The following is a 16070-nucleotide window of genomic DNA, read 5'->3' on the forward strand; positions in this document are numbered from 1 at the left end:
ATGCATGCACAATCTGGGACAGCAACTCCAATTCCAAGAACATCTAGTTGTAGAACTCTCTTCCAACGATACTGGTAATAAAACACTTTGACTTTAAAAATCTCTTTGTAGAAGTTACATCAACATCTCACAATATTAAGTCCTTAACGCATGAACCGTTGAAGAACTACGGTTGGCCCACATACGAGAAAATAAATCTATTTTTTTTAGATGACAGAGTAACCAATAGCAGTGTTCCGTTTCCATATTTCCCAGGAATTTGTGACAAGATGGTAGATTAGCCACATATTCCATATTCATCAGTTTTCCTATCATGCTTTGAAATTCATGGTATCCAATGACAAGTCTATTTATAACTAACTTTTCTCAGTTCTGTTGCATAATTTCCTCAAAATAATGTTTTACTTTGTGACAACACAGTCTGCAAATATATGAGAACCTTGATCATGGGCTTAGAGGAAGGCTGGGTCTCTGCTTCCACATCTGTAGAGAAAGTGAAGGAAGTCATTCTAACGGTTTCCTGGCACGGATGGGTTGACAGGATGCCCCGAAAGACTGAAGGCAACTTGTGCAAAAATGCAAAGCAAACGATTGGACAGAAATCTGTCAGGGTTCTTAGGACAGGTAAATAAATGGATGCAAAGGGATAATACTTAAAAACCATTTCGAGAGAAGGAAGGCAATTACAAAGTCAGACTACCACAGCTAGTATTGTATGAAATTTTTTACTATGCATAAATTTACAATTTGATTAAGACTCTGAGGAACTTATTTGTGGCGATAAAAGATTCATCTTCAAAGATTCTGGATTTAGACTTCATGTGGGAAAAGCTTTTATTTTCAAGTGCTTTTGACACCTTCCCAGAAACTGGTTCAAGTAATAAGTAGAATACTACCTCTTAAGTGATCATAAACAGACGGTCATTCTATCCATGAATGTGACGTTTGCCAGGACTTTTTGAACAGGATTTGTGAGGCTAGACAAAGAAGGCCACTCTTTTCCCTCTAGAAATAGCAAATGCATAACTCTCTGAAACCCAGCTATCGAGCATACGCTTATAAGAAAAATGTGCAATTTGTATTTGAACAGCCAAACAGGTCACAAACATGTCACTGGCACTTCTAGAGCGTACTCAGAACAACACGAGTTATCACACCATCACATTCGTAAACACAGCAGGAACTGCAAACTTAGAGGAGCAGAGAGGTTACTACCGGCAGGAACACTGAAGCCGTAAGTTATTTCCAAAAGTGCCAAATGAGGTTTGATATAGTCTTTAGGTTTATTTTGACAGCGAGCAGGCGTGAACAAGTGGGGGAGGGGCAGAAAGAGAGAACCCTAAGCAGGCTCCACGCTCTCAGCGCATTTCGAGCAGGGCAAAACCTCAGCAACAGTGAGATCATGGCCTGAGCTGAAAGCAAGAGTCAGACGCTTAACCGACAGCAATCCAGATGCCCCTAATATACTTTTTGTTTTATGAAGCTGGGAAATAAAACCAACATTTTTAGTGCATTTAAAATAGATTTTGGTGCAGACAGTTTAATTCCATATAAAAGATTCAATACCTCTAGTGACTATCAGGAAATGACCAATAAGAAAATCGCCAATGACCAATAAGATAATCTTCAAGCAGTATAATTTATAAATTCTTAGTGCTTTATAAAACTAGCTAGCTATCCAGAAAAATTCATTCTTCAAGGAATGATAAGACACAAGTTTTTATAGTAGGTCATCTTCAATCAGGATATCTTATCTTCAGAAAAATATTTATGTCGCGTTGATGGTCTAATGATCAAAATATCTAAGACTTCCAACAATCTGCATAACTAAGAGACATATGAGAATGCTTTTCTATATTTAAAAACTGAAAGTTTATTTTCTAAAAAAGAATAAATTAGGAACAGCAGGACTTCTATGGACCTTACCTATTTCATCAACCGATCCTTTATCTTCTCCTGCTGGCTGACGTTACCCTAACAATCAGGTTCAGTCTAAAACACTAGTAAGATTATATCTGGAATAGGGCGGGGGGTTGGTGGGGGGGGGAGTTCCTAACAGAAAGGGATAGGAAAGTATTTACTGTCTGTTGGAAAAATCAGTAGTAAGAGTGGAGGACAAAGAGCAAGAATTTATCACCAGACAACTAGCCCTCTCGGAACACACAGCTTGACGATCCAATCCATTCAACTGACTCATCCTGCTTTGGGTTCGTTTTCACCGAGCAACGCTGCCACGTATGTTGTTGTGCAGGACAAGGAATATGCCGAAAGTCCTCTGGCACGCCTGACAATTCCACGTGAGGGAACAAACAATCTGGTTTATACAACCAACGCTTTTGAGTCTGGAAGGCACAGTCGCGATCTCTGGGCCTAACTCTGGAAACATTTCCAAAATGGAGTTTCTAGACCTGCCGAACTGCTAACTCGATGAAAGTTAAGAGCATTCTATCACAAAGACATGAAAACAGCTCAGTGTAACCTCAATGATCACCTGAACACTTTATTCTTCCTTTGGTCTGTTGCACATACCTAATTCAATGACTGTTGACTGAATCTGGAGTTAAAAACCACTCAGGAACTTTCTTCACAACGAGAGATTATATACCTGTTTTATCTATTACTACTACTACTAATTCTAAGACAGACTTTGGCTTGACTTCCTAGCACCTCTCACCAATGAATGGACAGCAGCTCAGTTAACTTCACGTCTTTCACAGCACCTAGCAGCATACGTGGTTCCAAGTGGATACCCGATGTATGTTTCCAGCACTAAACTAACTGAACATGGACACAAACAGCGTGATTCCTTAGTTTTTTCCTTTGGAATTCAAAGAGAGAACATTTCCCATGAATCATAGCTCTCTCTCCTCCTTCGAAGCCAGAACTCACTATATTCTTCATTTGAAATCACTGGTACTTTAAGCATTTATCCACCAAGAGAGGACCAGCTATATCTCTTATTAGAGATCTGAAGTTCACAGAAACATTTAATCAATCATGGAACCAAAGGAGAAGGTGGTAGATCTTACATGTGTCGTCACTGAAAATTTCTTTCCAATATGATTCCTGTACTTCTCTTCATCAAGCTACTCTCTGGCTGTATAAAACCTTAGGAAAGTGACTAAAACTCAGTATCATAATTTTCAAATAATAATTCCTTATTCATAGATTTTTGTAGGGATTAAATGAGTCGATATATGTTAGAACCCGTAACTCCTCAATAAACAGCAGTCCTTTTACTGATGTTGCCTACTATGCTCTTTTTGAGAGGGCTTAGAGATATGATCTCAATTACATCAGAATATAACTTAAAAAAACATGTTTAAGTAAAAAAAGTGGGTTTTATAACAAACGATAAAATGACAGGGCCTATTTTACACAGATAAAATCCAATGTCCACAAGACGCTCACAATCCACCTGAGAAAATAAGTACTATGTAACACACACCACGACTCCTTTACTCATCTATCCATTTATCAAAAATCTACTAAGGACCTATTACAACACGGTCCTTAGCATCAAGGAGCTTGACAGTCTAGTGAAAGTGGTCAAGTATACAGGATAACTATACAAGAAAATACAGAGAATGCCAAAGAGAACGGTTATATGCAATAACATACTATATAAGTAAGCTCTGTAACTGAATATTTGAAACAGCTGGAAACTAAGTTTGCAATCAACACTCCCTGTCAACTACTCTTACATTTTTAATACAAAATTATACTTTCAAAAAGATTTTTGGTTACCAGCATAATAAGTAGGATGGGCTAATGGTAATGGGCCTCTCTGGCTGAGATTTAGGGAGTAACTAACGTATTGACAGAATGTGACAGAAGCATATGAATCATTGTGGAAAAGATCTACAAATTAACCGTAAATACAGGATTCAGTGTTTTCTCCAATTCTACAGTAATGTTTTAAATCAGATTTTAAAAAATGCATGTAGATTCAGAACATGAGAAAATAAAGTGAACGTGGAAAATTGCAAGTAAAATGAAAACTCATAAATGTTTAACTTTTTCACCAAAAAAAAAAAAAAGCACTGAGTTAATCACTCAAGCAATTAGTAATGCTTTGAGAAAATTAAAATGCAGTATTCCTATGGAAGAAATTCTAGAAATAGATTTAAATAGTTTTAATTACTTTTAACATTATCAGATATACAGGGAAGTTATGACACTGAGCAGACAGATGATGCAATATATATACATTTTTCACACAGGAACATATTATGCTAAAGAGCAATATAATTCCACACATAATAATTTTGATGCTAGCAGGCATTTTTTAAAAGAATGCTTTTTATATACCATGCAATGTGACTTAGTATATATTTAAACTAATTCTTTGGCACAGGGGAACCCAGGTTCTAGAGTTTTCTATGTATTCAAGTTCAAAGAAATAATACTTAGCCAATATTAGTATGTAATATTAAAAAGCATAGAAGAAATGACATTTTAAATTGTAATGACTTTTCTAGGTTTTTAAAGCTACTGAGAAGATATGTCATATAATATTACAAGTAGAGGTATTCTATTAAATACACTTTGTTTTTATTAAACAAAAAATATAATTCAGAAAGGAAAACAAAATGCTATACAGAGCGTCCTTTATAGAAATGTAAGTGAGTTGGGTTCTGCATAATTAGCAATAATTTCCATATTTGCAATGCTGATTTAGAGCTGAGTAAACCAAACATAATTTGTACACAGATTGTACTGAATGCCGCTAATTCACCACATTGATTCAGTGGGATACTTGGCAAAATTTAATTATAAGGATTAATAATCTCAGGACACATTTCTGGATACATAGTAAAAGGCAGGTAAGCCCACTAATTGTCTGATTAAGGAGAATGCTATTTAATAGATAATCTCATTTAAACTAATTTAACATTTTGAACATAAGATACTTTTCACTGCATAAGATAACCAAGTTAAACTGAAATCACCCTGCATTTGTGATTCTCTCTGTATTTATTTAAGGAACCATGGGTCAGTATTTGGGGTGGGGGGGGTGGGCGTGGGGGAGCATTTTCCCTCTTAATTTGAAAAGCTTTACTTTAAGCTAGCTCTAGTAATTCAAGTAGAGTCCCACAAGAGTACCTATGAACAAATGCAAGAGCTCACTTCTTTTTCTTTGAGAATTTAAAAGCACAAAACCACAGCTAAATACATCTTCCCCGCCCTACCCTCAACCTCACCACAACTGAGAAAAGCACTATGCTCCAGAGACGCCATCAAAAGCTTAAGCTATTATATAAACTCCACGGTGCCCAGAAAACAAAAATGCTTGTATACAAAATGTAGATAAACTGTCAGAGCAGTGTCATGGTATACAATAGCTCACTGTCAGAACCTCACCAGAAGGCGCTGTACCAGCTGTTCTAGCGTTTCTTGATGAACTCTCTCCAAGCCCGGTGACTGAAAACATGACTAATACAATCATCCAGCACTGTTAGTATTGGTGCTCATCAGAACGGACATTATTCTTGGCTGTGTGTGAACTACTGCTCAATAAGAAATTCTGACAACATCAATTACATTAATAACAACATCACTATCCATTTCATTCGGAAACAGAAACAGAAAAAGGCTAACCAGGCTAAGTAAGGAATAATTAGAATAATCTGTTCCCTAAATAAAGAACGCTTCAAAGCAGATTGCTTTGAAAACAGTTTAATTTCAATATTGATTTTACTAAAAATTTACCAACTTATAAACATATGCCTAAAGTTAAATCTAAAAATAATCAAAGGTAATCCCTTAAAATTGGGTTTAAGATTAGTCTATTCCACAGAAACATCTGGTTGTGTTGAGATCTTTTAACCTTGGAAATGAGATTAGAAACCCACTGTTTTTAAATTTAATTTCTAGTTATTTTATCTGGGTCACAGATAATCTGCTCTTGCTAAATCTAAAATGACATCAGATTATCATTACTGTGATTATCCTGTTACCTTCTACTGTCAATAAGAAGACAGGATTTTCCCTCTTACATGGAGAGAAATGATGTATTTATTCCAAGTAAGAACAAATAATGGGAAAAAAATTACTGAAAACTGAGGTACTGCTTCCTGAAAATCTCAACCTAAACCTCAAAAAGATAGCCTGTGTTTTGTGTATTTGTTGTCCAACAGGCCTACGTTCAAGCTACGTAATGACAGTTCATATGACGAAATAATACTCCTACCAGTATTTTCCCAAAATGCCTCTTGGTCTCTGGGGTGCAGGAATAGGGGAAGGAGGAAGACTTTAGTGGAAGGATTAAATTTACTGTAACTTCTCCTCCTCCTCCTCTTCTTTCTTATACTACTTGACAAATTCATCACTTTCTTTCACATTGTGAGAGATGCACGGATTCAAATTACGACAAAAACACCCAGGTGTGACATTTCCTGTGGGTAGTCTTAAATTTTTCAGAAGATGAAAACAGCAAGCATATTGTATTTTAAAAAGTAAGCATGATCTCTGTATGTTAACTTTAATTAAAATATTAGGTTCTACTTTATTTAAATACTAATTATTCATTAGATTTAAAATTAATACTGAGGTTAAATGACCTTAAATAATTAAGCCTTAAAGAGCCTTAAATCAATGTGAGGAGGAGTGCATTCTGGAAACCCTAAAAAAAAAAAAAAAAAAAATGTTTTTCATTCAAAAACAGTGATGCTAGAAGTTCACTATGAAAGCCCAGGTAAATGGAGTTAAAATTTACTGTAATTGTTTGAAGTACTGGGATTCAAGAGGAAGTACAGTGAGTGGTGAGTAAAGACTAGACTAGCAAATACAGTGTATATGTTCTCTTAACGTTGCATTCTTTTTTGAATGTTTCACAAATGTCGAACTTCTACAGACATCAGAACTGTCCCGTACAGAGTACTCTGAGAGGGTACTATACATATACAGAAAGAAATGAAACTTTTGGAGAAAGCATTAGATATAAAAAAAAAAAAAAACAAACACCGTGGTTTCTACTTAGTTTTAGAAATATCACATCAGAACCAACCTCTCTAAAGACAATGTTGTTCAGTATTATAGCAAAAGAAAAAAATCATACAATTTGAAAAACATTAACATGTTGGCAATACAGAATAGACTCAGAACAGAATTTGATATTACACATCCTTCAAACACCAACAAATTCAGTAAATAACTTTATGGCCAACTCAGAAGTGAATGCTAAAATTTTAAAGTAGGGATTCTTAAAAGATGTTGAAGGCTTTGCTGCCAAACCCTCCCCTCTGAAGCTTCTGGGGCTGCTAGGGAAGAAAGAAATTGCTGCCCTCGGCTATAAACCCCTGACGGCCCTCATAAGTAGCTTGTACTCTTAGCAGCAATGTCCCAAATGTCCATTTTCAGTCATTCATCGTAAGAAATTGGAAAAATCTGAGAATTCTCCTTCCAGGGGACAAAAATATACACCAGTGATTTCGGTAAATCCAATGTGAAAATTCAAACAATGCAAGTACAATCTGGCAATTCTGACGTGACTGATGAACGGACTATAAAGTAATTGGGAATTAATATAAAAGTAGAGAAAAAAGAATTTAGGCAAAGACCTACTTTCATCCTCATCACTGTTATTAATACCATGTTATTTACCATCATCATTAGAAAAATCACAAGAGGTATTAGAAAATATTTCAAGCTGAATAACAGTAAAAATATATTTAAGCAGACATTACACGATCCATGAACAGCCAATAAGCACACGAAGAAGTGTTCAATATCATTAGTCGTCAGGGAAATATAAATGAAAACAAGATGCTATTAAAACCTACCAGAATGGCTGCAATTAAAGACTGATGACAACAAATGTTGACAAGGATGTGGAACAACCAGAATTCTCATATATTGTTGGGGAGAGGGCAACTGGTACTTGGGGAAAAGATCTGGCCGTTGCTTATGAAATAAAAGGTAAGCCTCTCCTAAGTGACAAAGCCGTTCTTCTCCCAGATATTGACCCAAGAAAATGAAATAGGTTTCCACAAAAAGACTTGAGCAAAAATATTCAGAGCTTTATTCGTAACTGCCACAATCTAGAACCAAGCCAGCCCTCTTTCAATAGAATAGACAACTTGTGGCCTAGTCATACAATGTAATACTACTCAGCAACAAAAAGGAATTACCAACACATGCAACGCTATGGATGAAAACAGTATTATTTTGAGCACAAGAAGATCTACATAAATGGATACATATGAAATTCTCCAACCAGTACTAATCTATGGTGGGGAACAAAATGACATCAGTGGTGCCTCTGCGGACTTACTGATGTGAGGCAGGAAGGAACTCCTGTGAGGTGATGGTAATATTCTGTGTTGTGAAAAGGCTTTGGGTTGTGCTGTGCACCTCTGTCAGTGCTCATCCAATAGTCATACTTAACGTATGCCTCTCACTGTATGGAAATTTTGCCTCATAGGAAAAACACGTAAACAAGCATTGAGCTCTAGTGGATGATTTGCATGGTGAACAATTTGATGCCTGTGATTTATTCTGACATGTATTAAAACATATAACAGATTGATAGATGGTATGAAATGAGGTAAAGTATTCTAACATGTTAATTGTGGTTGGGTATCCACTGTAAAATTCCTTAAAAGTTCCCGTGTGTTTAAAAATGTTTCCTATAAAACCCAGGGAAAAAAGGTTACTATGAGTACCTTATAAAATATGGAAACACAGGTTATACAGTAAATGTTTTCCTTCCATATCTGACTGCATCCTTCCAGTTCAGAGGCCAGTACCAGAACCGCTATCTAATGTGCCTTTCCAAAGGAGTCTGAATACAGCCAGTAGGACAGACATAGACAGACAGTGATCTCCTGCACTATTTCTTTTTTTTTGAAAGTTAACTTTTTTATTAACCTTTCTTAGTGATCAGTGAGAAAAGGACACCTTAAGAAAACAAAGGATATCAACAAACCATATACAAAATGAATAAAATTAACATTTAACTTATGCTAGAAATAGTTTTTTTTGGAAAGGGCTATATTGACATATAATTCACACACTATACAGTTGACCCATTTAAAGTGTACATTTCAACTTTTTTTTTTTTTAGTATGTTCATAGAGTCATGCAGCCATCACCACAATCAATTTTAGAACATGTTCATCATCACGTACAAGAAACTCTGAACCGTTTAGCTATCATCTCCAGCCCCGCTAGCTCTCCACCCCCAGGTAACCACTAATCTCCTTTCATCTCTACGGACTTGCTCATTCTGGACAGTTCATACAAATGGAATTATACAAATACATGGCCTTTTGTGACTGGTCTCTTTCACTTCACATAGTGTTTTCAAGGCTCATCCATGTTATATCATGAATCAGCACTTTACTTCTTTTTATGGCTAAATAATATCCACTGTGTGGATATACAAAATGTTATTAGCAATAGATACCTGAATTGCTTTTGGTTGGGGCTACTATGAATAATGTTGCTATGAATATTCACCTATAATTTTTTGCATGGACATAGATTTCATTTCTCTTGGGTATATACCTAGGAGTGGAATGATAAGAGAAGTGATAACTCTGTGTTTAACTTTTAAAACAACTATCAGACTGTTATCTGCACTGTTTCACATCCCCACTAGCAGTGTGTGAGGGTTCTGATTCCTCCACATCCTTACCAACCTTATTTTCTTTAATGTCAATTTATCTATTTTTGAGAAAGAGAGAGAGCACAAGCAGGGGAAGGGCAGAGAGAGAGAGAGACTGAGAGAAAGAGAACCCGAACCAGGCTCCAAGCTGTCAGCACAAAGCCCGACGCGGGGCTCAAACCCATGAACCGTGAGACTATGACCTGAGCTGAAGTCGGACGCTTAACGGACTGAACCACTTAGGCACCCCTCCTTTTTCATTATAGCCATCCTAGTGTGTGTGAAGTGGTACCTCGTTATGGTTCTGATTTTAATTTCCCTGATGACTAATAATGTTGAGCATCTTTTCATGTATTTGTTGTCCACTGGATAACTTCTTTGAATAAATCTCCATTCACAACCTTTCACCATGTTTTAATTAGGCTTTTTATTATTTATAGGAGCTCTTTATTCTAGATATAAAACCCCCTTAGTAGATACATGATTTATAAATTATTTTCTCCTATTCTATGACCTGCCTTTTCACTTTTTTCATAGTGTCCTTTGAAGCACAAAAGTTTATGGTTTTTTATTTATCCATTTTTTTCTTTGGTTGCCTGCACTTTTGATATCATATCTAAGATACTATTTCCTATTCCAAAATTTCCTCCTATGTTTTCTCCTAAGTGGTCTATAATTTTAGATCTTACCATTTAGGTCTGTACTCCATTCTGAACTAATATATGTATACGTATATGTATATGTATATGTATATATATGTATATGAGGTAAGGGTCCAACTTTATGCTTTTGCATGTGGATATCTAATTATCCCAGCGGCATTTGTTCAAAAGACTTTTCCTTTCCTCACTGAATAGTTTTGGCACCCTTGTTGATAATCAACTGACCACAGATATATAGCTCTGGTCTCTCAATTCTATGTCATTTATCTATATGTGTATCCTCGTGCCAGGACCACAGTTTCTTGATTACTGTTACTTTATAGTAAGTCTTGATACATTTTTTTTACTATATATTTTTTTCGCTGAACATATCTGGTAAACACTTTTCATACACAATACATATGTTATGCATAATGGAGATCTTTTTTAACATACATGTTTATTACACATAATATTAAGGAGATCTTTTTAACATACATGTTTATGTACACACATATGAATAAAATAGCTTCTACAAAATAAACACGTAGAGGCTGATCAAAAGGACTATGCATTTTAAAGTATGATACACAATGACAATTTACCTTTCAAAAAGGTTACACCAATTTACATCACCACCAACAATGTATGAGAAAACCTTAACCCACATCTTCTACAATACAGTGTATTACCAAACTTAAATCCTTACTCAATATAATTTTTCTCACTTTTTGAGCTTTTCTGCTGTGATAAATCCTATACGGTTAATAAATGCACGCAAAAAAATAAGAATTATTAATAAAATGTTTCTACCAGCAACTCCATTTTTTGGAATTTACCGTAAATAAATAATTTGAAGAGGAAAAGAAATGTTCAAAGGAATGTTTGTAATATAGAAAAAAATGATCACACACTAGATGCTGACCAACAGGAAAACTATTCATTAAAATATTGTATATTCACTAAACAGAGTATATCCAACTACTAAAAACAATAAACACGAAGTCTGTAGCCACACAGAAATACGTTAATTTTTAAAACCAGGATACAAAATTGCATACGTCCTCTACAGACTGATTGTAACTACTTTAAAATTACATAGGCATATGGAAATGAAAACATATAAATGACTGTGAGTAATTTTCTCCTTTAATTGCTAAACTTTTTGTAGCTTCTTGGAATTAAGTTCATAATTAGGGAATACGTTCATAAATACATTACATTAAAAAATAGATACTTACTGTGATGATGCCAATTAGTTGAGTATAAAAAAGTCCAGTTATTCCAACTAACATAGTAATGCCCATAAAGGCAGCTAGTCTCATTATGGCCAATTCATGCCTAACCACAAAGAGGTCCTATAGGAAGAAGGAAAAAGGAAGCCTTAAAAACAAATTGAAAAGTTATTTATTGTTTCAGTAAGAGTCAAGAATTAACAATGAATTAACTTATTATCTTAACAATATTCTCCCGAGTTTATTCCACTTTCTATATAAATATTAGAAAATTTCAAAAATAATTGTTTTAACTCATAGTAGCAAGTTGAAAAAAAATAGGATTTTTACTACTCTTGTGTCAAAAAACCTCAAACCTAAAGTTGCAAATTAGTCACACTCATTTACTATTTGCAGCAAAAAAACACAAAACCATGTTGTACGATCTTTGGTTATACAAAAGAAAATTTTATTATTATACTGCTAAAAAGCTTGAATGCACAAGCCTGATTCATAGTATTGAAATTCAAGTGATCAAGACACCTAGAGGTGATGTCACTTAGGCAAAATAAGGGGAAACACAAATGATAGGATCATGTGGACCAGCTCTTGAGCCCACTTCATTCATTCATCCATCCATTCACCCGACCCCCACTGCCGAGCAATGCACTGTGTAATAGAAAAGCCAAAATGAGAAAGATATGTCCGTGCCCGGAAGAAGCTGCAGCTTATTTAGAGACAGAACCCAACTTTGCAAAATTCCAAAGCAATGTGATATATGCTATAACGGGGGTGCATGCAGAAGACTACAGAAACACGTTGCAATGTCTAGACAGAAAGGAGAAATGGAAATGCTGTGAGGGACAATGGATTTTCTGGCTCAGGGCATAAAACAAGGGTGAACCCAAGAAAGTGGTGGAAAGACAGGAAAACAAGAAGCATTTCATGCACTCTGATACCAAGCAGACCAGAGGAGTGAAAGGGAGGGAAGGAACAAAGACTTCTAGAAACCTACTGCTGCGGCTAAGCTCTGGTATAATACTGTCACAGTGGATAGAAGCAACAGAAGAATGGAAGGACCCCCAAAACATATACCCACGTGCTTTTTAAAACCTGATTCAGGTTAAGGCTTAAAGGTATCCTGGTAGCAACATCAAAAAGAGGGAGGTCACCGAACATAACGAGCTTGCTTGACACAAAAGAACTGATGCTTTTCTGTGCATCACAGTGACCACCCACCAGACTCAAGCAAAAATCTGATTCCACACCCAAACCATTTAACTCATTAGCCTGGAGAAACTTAAATTCACCAAGACATTTTAGGTGCCGTGTAGCAGTCACATGTTAGGCAGTCATTTCAAAAGCACAGTGAAAAAAGCCCCATGTAGAGTCCTTACAAAACAAAGATGAAAAGGTAGAGCTATGCAAGATCTAAAAACATTAAGTGCAGTGAATCCTGCTATAATGCTGTTTGAAAACACAAATTTGTTCCAACACCGTTGATACATGAAGCAACAACGAGAGCGCAGCAAGAATTCTGGTTTTGCTTATGTGTGATTTCATCTGGGAGGAACCCCTAGATGAGCAGGAAAACTGCACCCAGCTAAATCACGGCATATGGGAACACACAAAATACACACGCACACCCGAACACCTACCACCTACCTCAGTTGTTTGTGTTATGGGCCACATTCATCCACATCTGGTGTTACAACTTTCCCTCCAACTCCAGATGATTCCCCTTCTGTCAGTACTGCAACCCTTCTGATGCCCACTTCCACAACAACATGGCAGGTCCTTAAAAGGGACCTTGCCATGTTCAATATAGTACTTATGTATTTCTTAACTATTTAATGTGTGTGAAACTGTGCTGCTGTTTTTATCAGGCTCTGACCCTTTTGAGTGTCACTGACCGAGTTTCTGGGTGTTGTGCCTCCATTTTCCCATAAGCCTTTTGGTCTCCATTGTATAATTCTGCACAGTAAAGTGAGCTTTTAAAAAATTCCAGCCAACTCTAGGGGCGCCTGGGTGGCGCAGTCGGTTGGGCGTCCGACTTCAGCCAGGTCACGATCTCGCGGTCCGTGAGTTCGAGCCCCGCGTCGGACTCTGGGCTGACTGCTCAGAGCCTGGAGCCTGTTTCCGATTCTGTGTCTCCCTCTCTCTTTGCCCCTCCCCCCGTTCATGCTCTGTCTCTCTCTGTCCCAAAAATAAATAAACTTGAAAAAAAAAATAAAAAAAAAAAAAAATTCCAGCCAACTACAATTAATAAATGTTGGGGATGATGAAACTGAAAGATGTAATTCTAACATTACATTTACTACTCACTTCATTGCACACTTACATTTAAGAGTATCTGTGTGAAACAGTAAGATATTTGGAGAAATTTCTTTTTAGCACTCTTAACATTTTCAAAATACAATAGCATTCTAAGTTTACATACACGTAATTAACATCTTCAGTACTAAACCCAGATCGTAGTCATTTAGCACAGTTCTTCAGAACACAACATCTTTAGTTTTTTTGTTTTTTGTTTTTTTGATGAAGCACTTCTGAGATTTAAAAATTGGCTTAGGAAACTTTATCCAAATCACAAGAGCCCATCTGCTATTCAAGACCTTTAGTACACAGTCAGTGTTATGGCTGAATAGGTCTCCCCCCAAATTCCTATCCTGAAGTCCTAATCCCTAGTGCCTCAGAACAGGACAGTATTTGGAGACAGAGCCTTTAAAGAGGTGACTAAGTTAAAACAAGTCCCTTACACTAGGCACTAATCCAATCTGACTGGTGTCCTCATGAGAGGAAATATAGAAACCCAGACACACACTAGGGAATGCCTGAGCACAGAGGAAAGACCATGTGAGGACACAGCGACAAGGTGGTCCATCTGCAAGCCAAGGAGAGAGGCCTCCAGAGACCCCAAACTTGCTGACTTCTTGCTCTTCGACTTCTAGCCTCCAGAACTGTGAGAAAATGACATTCTGTGGGGTTTTGTTATGGTAGCCCTAGCAAACTGATATAGTAACTGTGTTTGTTAATTGTTTTCATTTTTCCCATTTTTTTGTTAAGAAATGTGGCTAGATCCAGAAAACGCCCAAGGTGTAAGTTCAGTTTAGAGAAAGGTAAGAGCACCCTCTCAGGAAACAGGACATTTGAAACCATACAGAGCTCTCATCTATGCATTCCTTCCCCGTCACATTCTCTCCCTCATCCCTACCCTGAAGGTCAAGTTTACGGAGCCACTCTTCATACCATTTGGACACTACCGTGTTTTAGTTGTAGAGTGCACATATCTTCTTCTACTCTGAGTCCACCTTTTCACTTTCTTTATGGCGTATTTTGATAACTCCAAGTGCTTCAATTTAGTCCAATTTATCAGTCTTTCCCTTTAGTGCTTTTTATTCCCTGTTTAAGAAGCCTTTCCCAACCCCAAGGTCATAATGACATGCTCCTATATTATCATCCAAAGCCTTAAAGCTTTATAGTCTTGCCTTTCACATTTAGGTCGCTAATCACTTGATGTTTATTCTTTTGTGCACAGTGAAATACAGGGGTCTGAATTTACTTTTACTATATGGATATCCAATTGTGCCAGGATGGTTTATTTTAAAAACTCTCCCTTCCTCAGTGATCAGAGGTCAAGTGTCCATACATGCAGGCGTCTGCCATGGCCTCTCTATTCTGTTCTCTCGTTTTGTTTGTCCCTGTACCAGTGCCTCACATTTTAGTTCCCATGGCTAAGTCTCCATACCTAATGGACCAAGTCATCCCTTCTTGTTCTTTTTCAAAAATGTCTCAGTTACTCTAGATAATCTGTATTTCCAGAAAATTTTTTAAATTAGTTTTTCAAGTTACAATACACAATCACACACAGACACACATATATTGTCTCCATTAAGCTTCCTAATTTTCCCCCTAGAGGTCTTGTACTTTTTTGGTCATATTTAATTTGGGAACTTCCAGTTTCTCCATTCTATTATTAATGATTTTGCATTAATTTCATTGTCTAAAGGATTATCTATATACACATGATTTTTTTCTAATCTGTTAATGTAACGAAAATACTGACGAATTTTCTAATGCAAAACTACCTTACATTTCTAAGATAAACCCAACTTGATCAGGCTTGTTACACAGAATCAGATTCAGTTTGCTAATATTTTGGGTAGAAGTTGTTCACCTATGGTCATAATCAGACTAGCCTATTATTTTCTTTCTTTATTGTCCTTGCTACGTTCTGTATTCAACATATGTTACCCACATAAAATGAGTTGGGGAGAGTTTCCTCTCCTAAAAGAGTTGGTGGAAGACTGGAATTATTGTTTCCCTTCATATTTGACAGAGCTGGAACTCACTGGCAAACCTGTGAATATTCTTTGCAAAAGTTTTAACTACTCACTCATGGTTATAGAACTCCCCCTGTTTCCCATTTCTTCTCAAAGCTATTTTCTTCTTAGAGCTATACTATGCTTATGATCAGGAAACTCAGTACTGTTAAAGGTGTCAACTATCCAAACCGATGTATAACATTAATACGATCCCAATAAAAATCCCCACCAGCAGAGCACATAGTCTACTGGTGGCAGCTTTTTAAAAGTTTTGTTTTGA

The 16070-nt window shown here is 36.5% G+C and overlaps 1 protein-coding gene across 9 annotated transcripts in view; it reads right to left on the reverse strand.

The window, feature by feature from the left end:
* The window catches only part of ZDHHC21 (zinc finger DHHC-type palmitoyltransferase 21), a 69634-nt gene that overhangs the window by 9055 nt on the left and 44509 nt on the right, over positions 1–16070 (reverse strand). For all 9 annotated transcript variants that reach the window (XM_045470457.1, XM_045470453.1, XM_045470451.1 and 6 more), the window contains one exon: positions 11493–11609. In XM_045470457.1, coding sequence (XP_045326413.1) covers positions 11493–11609 — 117 coding nt within the window. The remainder of the gene's footprint in view (positions 1–11492; positions 11610–16070) is intronic.

This window comes from Leopardus geoffroyi, chromosome D4, assembly GCF_018350155.1.
Source record: "Leopardus geoffroyi isolate Oge1 chromosome D4, O.geoffroyi_Oge1_pat1.0, whole genome shotgun sequence".
NCBI classification, from domain to species: domain Eukaryota; kingdom Metazoa; phylum Chordata; class Mammalia; order Carnivora; family Felidae; genus Leopardus; species Leopardus geoffroyi.